This window comes from Gracilinanus agilis, chromosome 1 (assembly GCF_016433145.1).
Source record: "Gracilinanus agilis isolate LMUSP501 chromosome 1, AgileGrace, whole genome shotgun sequence".
NCBI lineage: Eukaryota > Metazoa > Chordata > Mammalia > Didelphimorphia > Didelphidae > Gracilinanus > Gracilinanus agilis.
In genome coordinates this window covers 502,150,147-502,169,326 of record NC_058130.1, presented here as the reverse complement: position 1 = coordinate 502,169,326, position 19,180 = coordinate 502,150,147, and the positions used below count along the sequence as shown (strand labels likewise).

The following is a 19,180-nucleotide window of genomic DNA, read 5'->3' as shown; positions in this document are numbered from 1 at the left end:
TGCCAGATTGAGGTTTGAGGAATCATTTTTGAGCACATTGAAGGTTTTTTTTGTTGTTGTTGTAGTTTTAAAATGTCTGAAAATTTAGAAACTTCTGGAACTTCTATAATATTTTGGTTTTACTAGGAACAGGAAGCCCACTTTTTTTTGGTAAGGTGATTTACATGGATAGTCTTTTGAAATATAAAAGGATAATCCAAATTGAGGAATTCATACTATCTCCCAGAGGCAATTGATGATACAGTGGACAGCGTGCTGGGCATGGAGTCAGGAAGACTTAGGTTCAAATCCAGCCTCAGATACTTACTTAGCTATGCAATCCTGGGCACACCATTTAAGGGCTATCTGCCTTGGTTTCTTCAGCTATAAAATGGGGATAATAGTAGCACCTACCTCCCAGGGTTGTTATGAGGATCAAATAAAATAATACCTACCACAGTGTCTGGCACTGTGTAAATGTCTATTTCCTCCTTTTTCTAGGTCTCTAGAAAGGGAAAATCCATTTGTAGAAACTTGGAAATCTTGCTTTGGATTTGGAAATGAGCTTGTTTCCCTTGAATGGCTTGGTAGCATGTTAACAACAGCTTTGGCAGGACCTCAAAGTTTTCATCTTTCAGCACTTGACCAACAGCTGCCTGGAACTTCAGAGTTCAGGAGAAAAAGCTAGAGATCCATAGTCTAATTAGTAAACTGCCTTCAATTATACTTGAAAAAACGTCACCAAACACAATCTCCAAGGTCCCTTCCTGCTTGAAAATTCTATGGTCTCTGACCTCTATTGCCTCCCAACCCACACAAACCCCCAAGTGATATTTGTACTTCTTGGAAGTCAACCGTCAACCATCCCAAATACGTATCTTAATTAGTTTTTTTTTCACACTTAGTAATCAGTCAGTCATTTTTATATTGGCAGCAAGGTCAAATGAGTAATTTCAGTGACCTGGAAGTGACATTGTTCTAAAATAAATCGAATCTCAGCAGTCTTTTCTTCCTTATTTCTTTCCCAGAGGATGCTATCAGGTCAGTTGAAGAAGAGAAAGTAGATGCTTGTATTTACCTACCCAGTTGATGTATAGAGTCAGATAATGTGGACAGATTTCCAATTAAGACCTAAGTGGTAGAAATAAAAAAAATATATGTACATATATATATATACACATACATACATATATATTTTCTACCCAGTGAGGTCCATGCTAGTATTCTTACAAACAGTTTTAAGCAAAATCCTTCTTTGCAAGGTTAATAAACCACTATAGCTAACATTTCTTCTGGGCTCCTTAAGTTTCTTGCCTTTGTTTTCTAAGGGGGCTAACCCAGTGTGACTCTGAAAGGAAATTAATTCCCATTACAAATGAAGCTAGCCTATTCAAGTAATTTACCAATCAACTAAATCTGTGCTCTTTGTCACCTAGAGCTTTCTAGAATCCAAACTAGATGGCTGCATAACTCTTAGAACAACAACTGTGTGGGGATGGAGGGTGAAGGGGAGAGAGATAGATACGCATGGGCCCTGTTTAGCTGCAGCTGTTCAGTTGTTAGTGAATCATTTGAATCCTTTTCAACTCTATTTTGGTTAGTGATGCATCTGTCCCTTATGTGGTCACAGCAGCAGAGTCCATTTTCTCAGGTCTTACTGTGGTTTCTCTCCTCTCTAAGGCCCTCTTCCTCTCAGCTATCAAAGCGATCCTCCTAAAGCCAGCTCTGGCCATCGTCACCCCCTCTCCCAATTCAGTAAGCTCCCCTGGCTTCCCATCTCCTGCAGGATCAGACACAAAATTCTCTGTTGGACACGCAAAGCCCTTCATCTTTTGTCGCCCTACACCTTACATCCTCCTTCACACCTGTGATCCAGGGGCACTGACCTCCTTGAAGTCTCTCCAAGAAGACATTCTCTCCCAACCCTGTGCATTTTCCATGACTGTCTCCCAGGCCCTCTTTCTTCATCTGCCTCCTGGCTTTCTTCAGTTCCAGCTAACACTTGCCTTCTGTGGGAAGACTTTCCAGATCCCTTTTAATTACAGTGCCTTCCCTCGGGTGATTATTTTCACTCTAAACTGTCTCTATCTTGTTCATACATACTTTTTTGGAAGTTATCTACCCCCCCTCCCCCATCAGATTGGGAGATCCTTGAGAATAAGGAATGCCTTTTGTCTTTTTTTTTTATTTTTTTATTTTTTTGCATCAGTTTTACTTAGCTTAGTGCCTGGTGCTTAATCAGAACTTAGAGTAAATATTTAAGGATTGAAAGTACCTCTGTATTACCCATTACCTTGGAAGTTAAGAACCCTGTAGAGCTGGAAGGAGCTATATTAGAAGAGGCAGCATGGTATGGTAGGAAAAGCATGCTTCCTTTAGGAGCCCCTTCATCTTCCATAATATCAGATGGGGGAGAGATATTTATTGCATCTCTTCTCCAGTAGAGTAGTTATTCTCAATAATGATTGGCAATGAGTGAGCCTTGTTTCTTGAAACACCTGAATGTTTATACCTTAATCCTAAACATTTGGTCAAAGAGTTTTTAGCCAATTATCACTTCTTATTAACTGAACCACCTCCTTAAACTTCCTTTCCTTTGTCTCAACAACTCTTCTTGAGCCAAAGCCACCCTCATTGGGTCCCTTTTGTCTGGCACCAATTTTTTGTCTCTTTCTGGCCAACTTGTCCAATCTTCCAATGCCCTCCATCAATTTGTTTAACTCACTAATTGTTCCACTCACCCTCCCCCATCTTGCTGCCTGGCATCTTCCAGTCTTCTCTGGGTTCGCCTCTTCAGATTTCACCCCCTTATCCTTTTTGATTTCCCTTTAAAAAAAAAAAAGACCTTACTTTATGTCTTGGAATCAATACAAAACTTTATTTCCAAGGCAGAAGAGCAGTAAGGACTAGGCAATTGGGATTAAGTGACTTGTTATGAGGGTTACATAGCTAGGAAGAGTATGAGGCCAGATTTGAAACTAGGACCTACTGTTTCTAGGCCTAACTCTCAATCTTTTGAACTACCTCACTATTCCCTTAAACTTCTTTAATCTGATAAATCCCCCTTACTTATCCCCAAACCTTTGGTTTCCCTTATAAATATTAGGAAGCGGACTCTGAGCCAGTATCTGGGCCTAGAGATTTTTCTTCAAATTTTCCAAGATTTTTCCTCAATTTTGTCAAATTTCTCCTCTTCATCTTCAACCTCTGATTTATTACCTCAATAGTTCAAACCTTTCTAAATCACCTAGATTGTTTCCCCTCCTTTTCTTATTTGACAAATCCTTTTCCTTCCCATGACTGTTTCTACCATCTTCTCTCACAGAAATTGAAGTAAGGAGAGAGATGATAATCCCAGTGTACTCTGTCCTCCTCAGACCTCACTGAAGTACTATGTGCATTTCTGAGTTCCATAGTTTAAGAAGGACATTGATAAAGAGGAAGGTAGCCAGGATAAGCATTTATTAAGAACTTTATAGAATGCCAGGCCTGGAGTTAGAAGACAATTTTCTGAGCTCAAATCTAGCTTCAGACCTTCACTAGCTGTGTGACCCTGGGCAAGTCACTTCACCCTGTTTACCTCAGTTTCCTCATCTGTAAAATGAGCTGCAGACGAAGATAACAAACCACTCCAGTATCTTTGTCCAGAAAACTCCCAAAGGTGCCACAAAGAGTTGGACACTACTGAAATGCTGGAACAGCAACAACAGTGTGCCAGGCAGTGTTTTAACTATTGGATAGTGAAGGGCCTTGAGTTCATGACAGGAATGTCAGCTGAAGGAAATGGAGATCTATTCCAGGAGAAAGAAGGCTTGGGGATCGAGGAGTGGGATGTGAGAGCTCTGCTCAGATATTTAAAAGAATGTCATGTAAAAGAGGGATCTGAGGTCTTCTCTTTAAACAGAACTGAGCAGAACTGAGGCCAATTATAGGACATTACAAAGAGGCAAATTTGGCTTAATGGTTGGAAAAAAGAAAAACCTTAGAGTTGTCCCAAAATGGAATGGCATGCCTTGAAAGGAAGACTCCTTTGGAATCTTCAAGCAAAACTTGGACAATCACTTGTCAGGCATGTTATCCTGGGAATTCTTTATTCTATAGGTCAAGTTAGATGGCTTCTGCTCAGCTCTCAAAATATGGGATTTCAGTTCCAGTTCTGCAATGTATTACTTATGTGATCTTGGCTGAGTCATTCTCTTCTGTGAGCCTTAGTTTCCTCCTCTGTAAAAGTAAGGTGTTGCACTGGATGATTTCCAGCTCTAGGTCTAGGCTCTTATGATACCAGAGAGTCTGGTTTTTTCTAGTTTAGTACAAAAAGCACTGGTCTTCTAGTTATGAGACCCAAATTCAAGTGTCGTCTCTGCCATTCATTCATTCATTCATTCAGCAAGCATTTATTTAGTATCCACCATCTGCTGGGCATGGTGCTAGTCCCTGGGGATAGAAAGACAAAGAAAAACCCATCCTAGTGATGTAGCTGTGAGCCCTGAACCCCAGTTTTCTGAGATCTGTAGGTGGGAGATAATAATACTTATACCATCTGCCTCACAGCATTGTTGCAAAGAAATTCTATAAGTGTGAGCTATTATTTTTATTGCTGAGGCAACAGCTAATTGTTAATAACTTCTTTGGAAGGTTAGAAGAAGTTGACTTTCAAAGATTTCAAATATAAATACATATTTGTTTGTATATCTTGACTACTAAAACCAGGCATAAGTTAATTTCTACGTGCAGGTCATACTGGGGTTTCCGGAAGAGAAGCTTATGCTTTGTACATTGAGGAATTATAAACACAGACAATACTGGCCAGTGGTTTTGCTCCTGAAACCCTTCCCTGTTCTGTTCTATTTCTTTTCTTTATCCATGAACAAGTGATTAAAATTGAGGGTCCTTTAATCTGTGTCTTGTGAAGTTGTTTAAACATAATGTAAAACCACTGCTACTGATTCTTTATTTAGCAATAATAGTTATATTAAAATATACAATACATATAAATTATAATAATATGAATAATGGTATATTAAAATGTACTTAAACAAATGGAGAGATTGAATCAAACCTATGTCTTCGGAGAACCAAAAAAGGTAATAAAAAAAGTAAATTGTTAGAATACTTAGGTCATATTATATAGGTTTATAGAATTAGAACACGATGATCTAGTTATTCTCACTTCACTTTGTATCAGTTCCTAGATCTTGCCATTTTTTTCTGAAACCACCCCTCCTGTTATTTCTTATAGCACAATAGTATTTTATCACTATAATCTGCTACAGTCTATTTAGCCATTCCCCAGTTGATGAGCATCCCCTCATTTTCCACTTTTTTGCCACCACAAAAATATTTTTGTATGGTTAGGTCCTCCTCTTTTTCCTTTGATCTCTTTGGGACATAGACCTAGTAGTGGTATTGCTGAGTCAAAGGGTATGCATAGTTTTATAACCTTTGGGCCTAGTTTCAAATTATTTTCCAGAATGGTTGGACCAGTTTATAATCTCACAGTCGTTCATTAATGTACCTAATTTTCCACATTCCCTCCAGCAATTGCCATTTCTGATAGGTGTGAGCTATGCCTTAGGGTTGTTTTAATTTTCTTTTTTCTAAGATCAATCTAATCTATATCTAGTGACTTAGAGCATTTTTTCATACGACTGTAGTTTTGATTTTTTCCTTCTGAAAACTGCCTGTTCCTCCTCATTTTTTAAAGATCAGGAAACTCGGGTCCAGAGAGGTTAAGTTATTTGTGAAAGGTCAGGTTTGAAGCCTCTGGCACAAAACTCAATATATTCTCCATCATATCTCACTGCATATGGTGCTTTGAGGTTTATATAAGGCTCTATCTTCTTACAACAAATCTAGGAGAGGGGTAGGTGCTAAAATATAATGCCTGAAACTCTGACTTCTGAGAAAACATTTAGATAAGAGATTTAATTTTTTACTTTTCATGCTGATGTCTTGATCCTATAAAGACACAATCAGCTTATACCTCACTGTCTCTCACAGGCTTCCATGCTCCTCAGATAGTTGATTTTGGTCAATTCTCCATAATTTTTTTCTCTCAATAGGCAGCATTATGTGTTCATTTCTGATGGAAGCTTTGCAAGCAACTTTCATTTAGCTCTTCAGGAAGTGGAATGCCAGCAAGGAATATTGCCCTGGCTGACACTGTATAAAGGTCAGGTTGGAATCTGAGACCTCCCAGCTGAGTCAACTTGCTGGCCAAGGCCAATTGCAACAGTAATGGAGGGTTTTCCTTTCTAATTCTTGCAGTATGGGACAAAATTTAAAAAGATAGTTCCACAGACTAAAAAAAAGATATAGGAAATATTAAAAGAGAAAATTAATAGGCAGATAAATAATCCTGTGGTATCATTTAACAATTTTAAAAAGCAACATACATCCTGCCAAAGGAATATATTTTGTTTTTGTGTGTGTGTGTATCCATATATATAATTCTTGAACATGGATTCAAAGAAACCTAACTTTCCACTCAAATGAAAAAGTTTGTTAAGAGTAAAGAGAATTTTTTTTCAACCAGGAAGTTTTTGCAGAGCAAAGATAAAGTTGGCTGCTATCATGAGTTTGCAGCCAGCAAGATGCCTTTGAAGAATAACTGTAGATATTTCCATAATGCAAAAGCTTACATTCCTTTCTGATGATATTTTTTAGGTTGCTATAAAATCAACACTGAAAGTATTTTAGGTGACATTTATAAAGGCACTTTGTGGTACCAAATAGCAAAGCAGTCACTACTGATAACTTTGTTGCTTCCCCTGACTAATTTCCCCTTTGGTAGCACATACCTGTTGAATACTGTTCTTCAGAAAAGAAATGAACAAACCAAGGAAAGAGTCCATTTTAAATTCATTGACTTTCCATAGCAAGGTTGAACCTCTATCTTCAGATAAAAAATTAAAAGGACATTTCCAGTTAAAGCTATTGCATACTGCCAACCTTTCCTTTGTGTGCTGTCTGGATGATGTCTGGTATTAGAAATTAATATTCAGTTTGCCTCACAACTTAAGCTAACTTTTAAGAATTTAGTGAACTGAGACTTGGAAACTCAAATGAAGAAGCATTATTTCCTTACTTTAAAACAGATTTACTTCTCATTCTGTTTGCATATAATATGCTAAGTTATACAATATTTATTCAATAAAAAAAAGCAAAGCAAAAAAACAAAACCACAAGAAACAAAGCGATATGGGGAGGGTAGTTACAGGTCCTTTGATAGGAAGAAATTGGGACCTGTGAACATTTATTCATACTCTATCCCTGTCCTCTAAAAGATATTGGCATCAGGAATGGTCTTGAAAAGAAGTGCTTCTAGCTTCATTCCACCATACTTTGAACATAAGTGTTTTTTGGATAGAGAATGATTTATTTGGTTTATTAACAGTTTATCCAAAGAACAGCAATACAACCTCCCAATATTTTCTGTTAGTCAACTAGCATATGTTAAAGTGCCCACTTTTAAAGTGCCTGTGCGCCAGGCTTTATGCTAAGTGCTGAGGATAAGAAAGGCAAAAAATAGTTGCTATTCTTGAGGATCTCACAGTCTGTGCAAACAACTGTGTACTAATAAATTATATGCAGGATATATGAGAGATCATCAATAGAGGAAGACGTTAGAGTTAAAGGCAGGGAAGAGTTTCCTGTAGAAGGTGAAATTTTAGCTGGGACTTGAAGGAAGCGAGGGGAGTCAGAAGGCAGAGAAGAAGGAGAGCATTCTAAGAATGGGGAACAAGCAATGAAAAGGTCAGTGTCACTGGATCTATGTATGGGGCAGGGTTGAGTAAAGTTTCAAGAATACTAGAAATATTCTTTTTTTTTTAATCCTTATTTTCCATCTTAGAATCAATACTAAATATTGGTTCCAAGGCAGAAGAGTTGGTAAAGGCTGGGCAATGAAGGATGAGTGACTTGTCCAGGGTCATACATCTAGGAATTGTCTGAGGCCAGATTTAAACCCAGGACTGGAGTGGGAGAGGGGCTTGAGTCAGGAAAACCAATCAGTGGGCTATTGCAGTAATTCAGGAGTAAGATGATGCCAAAATTGTGTATATTGAACATAGCTAGTACTTTGACATCATTCCATTCTTTCTTAGAAAATGGATCAACCACTTTCTTCTTGGCTCCCTTTTTGTCACCTTTGGTGAGGAGGTTATTTTTGCCCACCATAACCCTACTCTAAAAGCCAAAAGCCGGGAGTAAGATGATGCCTAAACTTGCATGTTCTCAACTAAGCCAACCTATACTGGTTGTGTCATAATGGTAGAGGGATTCTATGGAGTCAAGGCATCCCAAAACAATTTAAAGGCAAATACAAAATCAGATATGGCATCATTAAACACTTCCAATAGGTGAAGATAGAATCAGATAGGATATTTTGGGAAACATGTTCTTGAATAGCACAGGATGGAAAGGCCTAGAGTAGTTATGACCAACACCAATAAAATCAGAGAACTTTCAAAGTACTAAAATAAGTAATCAAAAGTATCAGATTGTTGATCAGACAGATTGCTTAAGTGATTTTATTATATTAATAACAATTCTTCATGCTTATATAACATTTCTCACAAGAAAAATCTTCTCAGTAGGTGTTATATTATTATCGCCATTGAATAGGTGAGGAAACTACTTATTTGACTTGCCAGTGATAAGACAAGACTCAAAATGAGGTCTCTTGCCTTCAAGTCCAGTGCTCTTCCACTGTAGGTAAGATGCCTTTCCATTACAATTCGAACCACAAATAGATGATGCACTGGCTACACAGATACTTATATATTTCCTAGACTGCTGAGGAGGATAAAGAAAGAGAGGATCTATATGAATAGAATTACAAAGCATTTTTCGCAGAAATAAAGTCCAAGATAAACAATTGTAGAAATATTAATTCTTCATGGGTAGACCTAGCCCAACATCATAAAAATGATACTTCTGCCTAAATTAATTTACTTATTCAGTGCCATACCAAAGCACCAAAAAATTATTTTACAGTTGTAGAAAAAATAATAAGATTCATCTAGAAGAACAAGAGGTCAAGAATATCAAGGCAATCAATGAAAAAATGTGAAGGAATGTGGCCTAGCAGTACCAAATCTCAAACGGTATTAATTGCAAAGTAGTAATCATCAAAATAATCTGGTACTGGCTAAGAAACAGAGTAGTAGATCAATGGAATAGATTAGCTAAATAATACATAGTAGTAAATGACCAAAGTAATCTAGTGTTTGACAAACACAAAGATACAAGCTTTTGGAGTAAGAACTCAACATTTAACAAAATTGCTAGAAAAAACTAGAAAGCAGTTTGGCAGAAACTAGGTATAGACCAGTATCTCAAATCATATACCAAGATAAGGTTAAAATGGGTGGATGATTTAGACATAAAGGTATAATTAGCAAATAAGGGGAGCATGGAAAATTTTACCTGTTAAATCTGTAGATAAAGGAAAAATTTATGACCAGAGATGAAGAGCATTGATGGGATGTAAAATGAACAATTTTGATTATATCAAATTAAAAAGGTTTTATAGAAACAAAACCAATGCAGCCAAGATTAGAAGAAAATCAGGAAACTGAAACAATTTTTATAGCAAGTTTCAAATAAAGGCCACATTTTTCAAATATATAAAGTACTGAGTCAAATTTGTAAGAATAAAAGTTATTCCCCAATTGATAAACAGACAAACAATACAAATAGGCAGTTTTTTTTTTAACCCTTGTACTTCGATGTATTGTCTCATAGGTGGAAGATTGGTAAGGGTGGGCAATGGGGGTCAAGTGACTTGCCCAGGGTCACACAGCTGGGAAGTGGCTGAGGCCAGGTTTGAACCTAGGACCTCCTGTGTCTAGGCCTGACTCTCACTCCACTGAGCTACCCAGCTGCCCCCCAAATAGGCAGTTTTTAGAAGAAGAAATGAAAGATATCTATAGTCATCTGGAAAAATGTTCTAAATCACTTTTGATTAGAGATATGGAAATTAAAATAACTCTGAGGTACTCCCTTACATCAATATGTTTGGCTAATATGATAGAAAAAGAAATTAATACATGTTGGAGGGCATGTGGTAAAACTGGGACATCAATACACTGTTGGTGGAGTTGTGAACTGATCCAAACATTCTAGAGAGAAATTGGAAACTATACCCAATAGGCTGTAAAACTGTCCATAACCTTTGATCCAGCAATAACTAGAACTGTATCCCCAAAAGATCAAAGAAAAAGGAAAAGGACCTAGTTGTAGAAAAATATTTATAGCAGCTCTTTTTGTGGTGGCAAAAATTAGAAATTGAGGAGATGTCAATCATTTGGGGAATGGCTGAGGAAGTTATGGTATATGATTGTGATGGGATACTATTGTGTTATAATAAATAATGAGAGGGATGGTTTAAAAATGAAGGAAGATTTATATGAATTTATGTAAAGTGAAGTGAGCAGAGCCAGGAGAACCTTGTACACAGAAACTTCAATATTGTATAATGACCAAGTGTGAATGATTTTGCTATTTTGAGAAATACAATGATTTAAGACAATTCTGAAGGATGAAAAATACTATTTCCAGAGAAAGAACTGATAGAGTCTGAATGCAAATTGGAGCATACTCGTTCAACTTTATTTTCCTTGTTTTTTTTTGGTTTATGTTTTATTTTGAAACATGGCTAATATAGAAATATGTTTTGCTCACATATATAAATTGCTTGCCTTCTCAAGGAGGAGGGAAGGAAGAAGAAAATTTGGAACTCAGATTTTCTAAAAAAAAATGTTAAATTTTTTTGCATGTAAAGAAAAATTAAAAAAAAATCACAGACTAGATGCCAAACTCCAAGTTGGAGAGAAGAGTCCTAGGGTTCATGGTAGCAAGATTCTCCATGCCAGAACCAGCTGATGGGTCCATTGACCCTACTTTATGAGGAATATGCTTACAGTGGCCAGAGGAAATGGAGTTCCCTGAAAGGTAAAGATTGCCTACCCAGATAGAGAAACATTTCCAAGACCACTGGTATCCTGAACTTATTCCCTGTGATGTGTTACTATGTCCAGAGTTCTTCCAGATGTTCTGCATCAGCTTCAGATGACTATGCCTATTGGATGTGAATCCAACATTGTTATTTTTTTTAAAACCCTTACCTTCCATCTTGGAATCAATACAGTGTATTGGTTGCAAGGCAGAAGAGTGGTAAGGGCTAGGCAATGGGGGTCAAGTGACTTGCCCAGGGTCACACAGCTGGGAAGTGTCTGAGGCCAGATTTGAACCCAGGACTTCTCGTCTCTGGACCTGGCTCTCAATCCACTGAGCTACCCAGCTGTTCCCCAATATTAAGTTTTGAATGATGTAGCTGTCTTTATATTCACCTTCCTTATTAAAGGAAAGGTGTACATTTCCTAAAGGACATGTTCAAATCAGCTCCTATGTTTTCAACTTCAAGAGTTTAAGAGCTTGGTAGGTTCATAGCCATTTGGAGGATGTTTTGTTACTCTGTATTATTTTCTGTAAATTTACACTGTTTATTTGCTTATCAATTCTTTGCTGAACAAAACAATTGTAGGCAGTATCTAAAAAAAAAGATACATTTTAAAACCATTCTAATCTGAGCCAACTCAACTCACAGGAATGTTGCAGGAGACAGAAACAGGAGCTGTGTGAAAAGTTTGACTATCTATATGGCATCCTAGAGGAAAGAAAAAATGAGATGACACAAATCATTACAAGGAGCCAAGAGGAGAAATTGGAGCATGTCCGGGCACTGATTAAAAAGTATGCGGATCATTTGGAAACAGTATCCAAGTTGGTTGAGTCAGGAATTCAATTCATGGACGAGCCAGAAATGGCTGTCTTCTTACAGGTATGGTCCAATGTGTCATGTAAAGACATTTTATAAGGCAGATAGTTTGGATACAAAGGATTGTTTGTTGTAGCCAAAAAGTGGGAAAACATCTCTCCCTCAAATAGTATATTTATGTTTATGTCAATCTTATTATATTGAACTATTTTGACCAGACTGAAATATGATCTCTTTTTGTGCCTGGCTCTTAATCTAATTGTGTAACTCAATAAAGTATATTTAAAAGGTCACAATGTTTAAATGCAAAAAAAAATGATTTTTATTTAAATTTGATCAATTCGCTACACTTTGATATTCTAAGAGGTAGAGAGAATTAAAGATCTGAATATGAAATATCTTTGATAAAAATAAAGAATTAAAGTGGACTTTTCTTGCTTTCACAGAATGCCAAAACACTGTTACAAAAGTAAGTAACTTTTCATTTGATGAAGAGTTCAAGTTTTCTATTTTTATCCAAGACCATCTAACTAAACAATGATTGCAAATGCCACATTGTCTTGGTTTCAGAATTTCTGAAGCATCCAAAGCATTTCAGATGGAGAAAATAGAACACGGCTATGAAAACATGGACCATTTTACAGTCAACCTCAATCGAGAAGAAAAGATAATAAGAGAAATTGACTTTTACAAAGGTATATCACCCAGGTGACCAAAAATGGCTGTCTTAAACTGCAGGTGTGTGCAAGCTGCTGGAGGTTGGGGTGTAAAGGGTCACACTCCAGGACTGCTGCCAAAATAGAACCTGACAATTTTGCAAAGAACATAATTGAAAATGAAGCTTTATTTCACAACAGAATCAAGCAGCTTGTTGACAAAGGTTATTCCTGTTTTGGATATCAAAGGGTCTCTTACACCATGATACACTATGTCGACAGTCAAGTTCCCCTGATGACGATAGCATCCTTAGTTCTTCCATCCTTATATAAAATGTCACCCATGTTCATGTAAAATGCCACTTGGTGCTAGTTTGAGGACCAATCAGAAAACAGAAGGCATCTGGGTGGAAAATTGTATAGTGTTTACTTAATTAAATCCTGACAGTTCACAAATCAACATGTCAGGTGGTGTTGGGAGGGGAATGAGTGGGGTTGAGTAAGCTGTGTCCTGTGAGGAGAAGCTGACACTAAGGGCTAGAGACAAAGTGGACCAGGCCCAAAACATCCCATCCATTTCCATTTCCATTTCAATAGCAGAGTTGAGTCTAGGTCCTCCAAAATGAAGTGATCTTGATATCACCATCTTTTTACAGTGTCAGAACCTTAAAAAAGAAGAGTCATAAGATCACGGACTTAGATTTGGAAAGACCTCATAGGCCAAGGCCTCGTTTGACAGATGAAGAAAACATGAGGTCACATAGATAGTAACCATCAAAGATGGGATTATGGATTTAGGGCCACTAAGCCAAATGTCTTTCCATTGATGGGTAATCCATTCTGTTTTTTTTTTAATGATCACTATATAGGAATACTACACTTGTCTTTTTAAAACTAAATCTCAGGATGATCTCCCTTTCCATCCAATTTCTTGATTTCTTCAATAGTTAAGGGCAGAGATTATATTCTCTGTTGGAACTATTTGTTTCAACTGGATACAGGAATGTCTTAGATAAGAAGTAAACAAACATCAGGCCCATGCTAGAGAGTTAGTTTAGAAGTGTATTGGTAGAGACTACAATTTATGTGGGAGAGGAAGGGAAAGAAAAAGAAGAGAAAGGTATTCATTGCCATGTTGAGTATTTTCCCTGCCCAAATAGAATCAAAAGTTATAGGGCCCAGCATTGATTGTGTTATTCAGTCATTTCAGTTGTGTCCGACTCTTTGTGACCCATTTGAGGTTTTTCTTGGCAAAGTTATTGGGGTGGTTTGCCATTCCCTTCTTTAGCTCATTTTGCAGATGAGGCAACCGAGGCACACAGGATGAAGTGATTTGCCCAGGATCACACTTCTAGTAAATATCTGAGGCTAGAATTGAACTCGGGAAAATGAGTCTTCCTGACTCCAGTCTTGGCACTTTATCCACTGTGCCACCTAGCTTATCAGCAGTGAGTATGGACAGGGATTTCTCTAGCCACCATTTTAACCTGAGCATAGTAGTTATGCATAAAGTATAGACTCCCTCTTAGAGGAAGGTAGAGGGAGATATCCTTCTACTTCTTCCACTGTTTAACAACCAGCTTTCTGAAGATATGTTACATAATTTTTAATTTAATCTGAATGATTAACTTTCCCTCCATCATTTTTTAAGTGTAGAAAATCAGAAAAACAACAAATCAAACCCTGATTTGTAGTGTTTGCTGATTGCCAAGGTATAAATGCTCACATTAAAAATTTAACAGCTGTCTCTCCCTGGCTATTGACTGGCTCCAGCACATCTGCCTCTTCTTTATGGCTAGGAGAATTGTCTTGTTTGTACCCTTTTCAATAGTGTTTTTGGACCAGACTACAACTCCATTTGTTTACAGAACTCTCAAATGAGAAAACTCCCCGAATTAGTGCAGAGGCACATCTATTTGTCTTAGAGAGGGACCCAGGACCACTGAAAGGCTGAGCCAATATGCATCCCAGGTAGGGCTTGTATCTTGGTTTTCCTGACTGCAAGGATGACTCTATACACTATCACATATCACCCTAGTGGTCTATTGTACTGTACTTAATTGATTTGTTATACTAGCTTTATTCAGAGGTGTCCTGGTATATTTTTACAAGTGTGTACAGTTTATAGGGGTAGCTAGGTGGCACAGTGGATAGTGCACTGGGCCAGGAGTCAGGAAGACCTGAGTTCAAATCTGGTCTCAGACATTCATTAGCTGTGATCCTGGCAAGTCACTTAATCTTGTTTACCTCAGTTTTCCCATGTATGAAATGAGTGAGAGAAGGAAATGGCAAACCACTCCAGTGTCTTTGCCAAGAAAACCCCAAATGAGGTCACAAAGAGTCACCCAATTGAAACAATTCAACAACCACATAGTCTCTTTATTCCACAGAAATAATGTAAGTGAAAATGATAGCCAACTTTGTTCTGGACTTTTCTTGAGTATAAGTTAGGAGGACAACCACTAGCCCAGAATGATCTATGTGTGACAAATCTTGTCCAGTCCCTATGAAGAGAACATGGAACGATGGGCTCAGATGATCAGTTTATCTCCTCATGCCCTGTATGCAGAAGGAAACTTGGGATGAAAGGGAGCTTTAAGGTCAATATACTCATTGTGATAAGTGGCTAGAGTGTATTTAGGCATTTTCCAGATTGGATTTAGCTCACTGCTGAAAATCTGAATATACAAAACAGATAAACTAAGGGGCAATGGTCCATGTTATCAAAATATTCTTGATTTATTAAAGAATTAATTTAAGCAGTAGCTGCTCTGGTATATTTTCCTGCTTCCACATCATTAGCTTCTTTACTGAGAGAATTAGAAAGGTAAGTCAGAGAGGAAGCCATCAACAGCTGTAGGGAGTTTTATACCTACACAAATACATGCGAACATTGACAGAGAGGACCTGCTCCTGTACACAGAGAGAGAAAAAAAAACAAAAACCCCGATTTAGAGCCTTCAAAAGCAATAAAGTTACATTAAAAAGCTTATTAAATTATAAAACTGTCTTCGAAAACAAGTTAAATTCCAATTAGCTCTTAAAGCTAACTGTAAAATAAAGACCAAAAACTCATTGTAAATAGAATGGAAGAATCAGTGTGAGGGGCAGCATTGCACAGTGGAATGAAGACCGGGCCTGAAATCACAGGACCTGAGTTTGAATTCCACACTTGCCTGTGTGAACCTGGGCTAATAACTCTTCCGGGCCTTTTCAGTTTCCTCATCTATGATACCTAACACTATTATCGTGGTTTAAGATTTGCAGAGAACTCTGCATGCATTATCTATTTCATCTTCACAGTAACCCTAGGAAGTTGTTTTGAGGTGCTGTGATTTTTCCCATTTTACAAATGGAGAAACTGAGGCACAGAGCAGTTAAGTGACTTTCCTAGTTACCAAGTCTCTGAAGCAGGATTTGAAATGAAGTTTTCATGATTCCAAGTCCTAACTTCTGTCCATTCTATCACATAATGAGAGATTTGGACTAAATGACTAGGAGGTTCCTTCTACTTATAACAATGTTTAGCCTATGAACTAAATATTTAAAACTTGATATTTTTATAAACCTATGTTATAATTAGTTTAGTAATAATAATAAAAACAAATAGACTCCATTGTTTTTAAAATTACTGAATCAAATTTTTCTTGGTACTTGTGTTGGCTAGGTTCCAACTGCTAATTTGTTTCACATATTTACTATAAAAAGAACAATAAAATATTGTACAAATAATAGCCAGCATTTATATAGTGCTTTAAAGTTTGCAAAGCACTTTTTCCATGCTATCTCTTTAGGTCCTCACAACAACCCCATGAGGCAGATGCTATTATTAACTCCATTTTGCAAGTAGGGAGACTACGGCTCAGAGAAGGTCAATTGACCTGCCCAGGGTCACACAACCAGTAAAAGTCTGAGGCAGGAATTTAACTCAGATCTTTCAGACTCCAAGTCTAATGCTATATCCACTCTGCCCACTGTACTACCTATTTTGTCTGTAGCCCATCTGGTAATTATTTTCATGGAGATGGCACATTTAAATGATTAAAAAGTAGTTTTCTTTACATATCAGAGGAGGAGGAAGAGGAGGAAGTGGTAGAAGAAGCATTGGAAGATGTCTGTACAGAGTCATCTGGGGAGGAAGAAAGTCCTGAAAAAGGAACACAGCTCCCTTCACTGGACGCTGAATACTCTGCACCCGAGGTACTTCCTACAGCACCTGTAGAACTACCACCAGCCCCAGCAGCCACTGCAGCCAATCTTGTCACTCAGGTAAACTGATACTCAGATTTTCCTCATCCTCAGGCCAGATAAGAATGGATCAGCATTGAACAATCTGAGCCATTTATTCTAACTCAAAGCAAAATATGTGTCAGGCATTCCTACTTGGTCTCTGGAAGAAAAGATTTTAGGATAGTTATATTGTTAGGGAAGGAAGCTCTCAGGATGAATCATGAAGAAATTTTAGATGTCATTTGATTAACAGAATTTCTTCCTCTTTTATAAGCTCTACTTAGGGCATTTTCTGAGTCAATAGACATTTTGCCTTTAATCCATAATTTGTAAGCACTAGAAAATGTAAAATCATTGAGAACTGTTATCTTGAGATTCATGTCCATTCTGTGTTCATTAGTGAGAGCACAGTTACTTTATAGATAAGGCAGGAATTAAGAGAATTATCATTTGAGAACATCAATTTTTAATTCAACCAGCAAAAAAGAGACCATATAGGCCATATGAGTTCATTTCTCTTTGATTGACCCTGAAATATAATCCGAGCTCTTGTTCTTTTCCAATCATGCAAACACATGAAGCCTGGTGTCCACTTTACTAATTTGTCTTGTTAGCTCGATTTGAGTATTTTCTTATGAAGAACAGAGCTGTGGTTGGCTGAATGTGTTTCTGGGGTGTCCCTGCCTACATTTCATGCTTAGTAGGTTCCCAGTGGTGTATCTTTTGACTTCATGATGCTCTCAGCAGATGAGATCGCTGCCTGTTAAATTGATAGGCTCCTTCGGGCCCTCTGCCTGACTGTCAGAGGTGATTGAAATTACTTGTGGCAACCAAAGTCATCAGAGGAGCATGGAGAGGTTAAAAAAGTATCTCTGCTGGCCATGGTGGCTTCCAGAGAGCCTGAGGTTGGTGGATTGTTGGAAGCCAGGATTCTGAGCTGCAGTAGGACTAAAGCTGATTGGATATCTGGGCTTAGTCCAATATGGTGAGCTCCCAGGCTGCCTCAGGAGGGTTGACCCAGGCGGGGTCAGAATGCTTAGACCAGCATTGGTGAAGTATTGATGTGTGTGCTGAGCCAGCAGAGTGGGTGGGGGGCTGCTCTGTTCCCCCTCTTCTCGGTGCCTGAGGACAGTTTTTACAAGCCCCATCCCTCTCTCCAGGGGCCCAAAGCAAGCACTTCCTCCCTCTGCTCCCTGGGGTAATGCAGGGGTGGAGGAGGGGGGGGGGCGGAATGGAGGGAAAGGGGGAGGCCTCACCAGCAGCTTGAAGTTGTAGTTTGGGTATGTGAACTTGAAGACCTTTGCCAGTGCTGGACTAGATCCACCAGTAGTGGGGCTAAGTGATATAGAGAGATGCAGGCTCACAAACTGAAACAGAACAAATCAAAAAGAATTCACTGAAGACTCCATTTTTGTCACTAAAAAAAAATTATTCATAGCCTATGTGAAGGAGATTAGGGAGGAGGTAGATAGAAAGGGAAAAAGGTGCCAAGAGAGAGATCTGCAGGGTTCAGCCTCTGGCTGGGGAGAGCAGAGCATTTTTCTCCAGGGTCAGGAGAAAAAAGGCACCAAACTTTCCCTTTTATACTTTCTCTGACACCTCCCACAAAGGAAGTGGGAGGTGTCAGGGCAAGTTATAGCAGAGAGAGTCCTGGGAGACGTAGTCTTCCTGGGCTTTACATTAATTCCAAATGACACACCTAAAAGGAGGAAGCATTTCAGACATAGGTATATAGAGTCTTAGGGCCATGAAGAAGCTCCCCCTTGAGTTAAAACAAATTTGAACTTTTTATAATTTTTTTGAGAATACAAAAATCTAATAATAGTAAGGGTGATAAAGTTAGGAGAATGATGAAGGTTTACAAGGTTGGAAGATAGATGAAGACCTAAAAAATAGAGGCTATGTATTGTTTTGAGCATTCATAGCAGAAATTTTACATATTAATATACCCTTGTTTACAGTTAATTTGAGTAGGTGCTTTTCATTGTTCTCCCTAAAAGCAGTAAGGTTTCCAACAGAAAAGACAGTTTTCTTTTTGTCCTTCAAGGATGTAGTGCTTAGCCTACCCATTGCCCTTTGCAGTAATGTCCAGTTTTCTAGAAGCTTAAGCCAAGTCAATCAGTATTTATTAAGTGCTTATGATGTGCCAGGCTAAATGCTAGAAATACAAAGTAAGAAAAGCAGTCCTTGCCCTCGAGGAGCTCACAAGGAAGAGACAATGTGAACACCTATGTATGTTTAAGATTTATACAAGATAACTTGGTCTTCTCCATCTGAGACAGCAAGGCCAGAGGAGAGCTGAGTCCCCAGGTAAGGCAGGTGTGGTGGCAGTAGATCTACCCTTGTACAGCTTCCCTAGGTCAGCATGTGTCACCCAGGCCTGGGAACGCCCACGGTTCCATCACCACATTGGGAAAAAAGCACATTGCCTCATACCTACCACCTGAACTGGGTTAAACTGGAGCCAAGATTCCTTTGCCTATTGTCCCTATCTCCACCCACAAGAAGAGAAGCATAACTAGATTAGACAGGT

The 19,180-nt window shown here is 38.2% G+C and overlaps 1 protein-coding gene across 7 annotated transcripts in view; it reads left to right on the top strand.

The window, feature by feature from the left end:
• Positions 1-19,180, top strand: part of TRIM55 (tripartite motif containing 55) — a 71,742-nt gene that overhangs the window by 21,117 nt on the left and 31,445 nt on the right. For 2 of the 7 annotated variants that reach the window (XM_044666022.1, XM_044666007.1), the window contains exons 5-10: positions 11,591-11,824; positions 12,208-12,230; positions 12,332-12,456; positions 13,511-13,537; positions 14,556-14,570; positions 16,487-16,686. The exons of 1 other annotated variant lie outside the window; for it this stretch is intronic. In XM_044666022.1, the coding sequence (XP_044521957.1) occupies positions 11,591-11,824; positions 12,208-12,230; positions 12,332-12,456; positions 13,511-13,537; positions 14,556-14,570; positions 16,487-16,686 (624 nt within the window). Of the gene's footprint in view, positions 1-11,590; positions 11,825-12,207; positions 12,231-12,331; positions 12,500-13,510; positions 13,538-14,555; positions 14,571-16,486; positions 16,687-19,180 lie in introns of those variants that run through there. 4 more of the 7 variants (XM_044665993.1, XM_044666014.1, XM_044665999.1 and 1 more) reach the window with 3 other exon arrangements.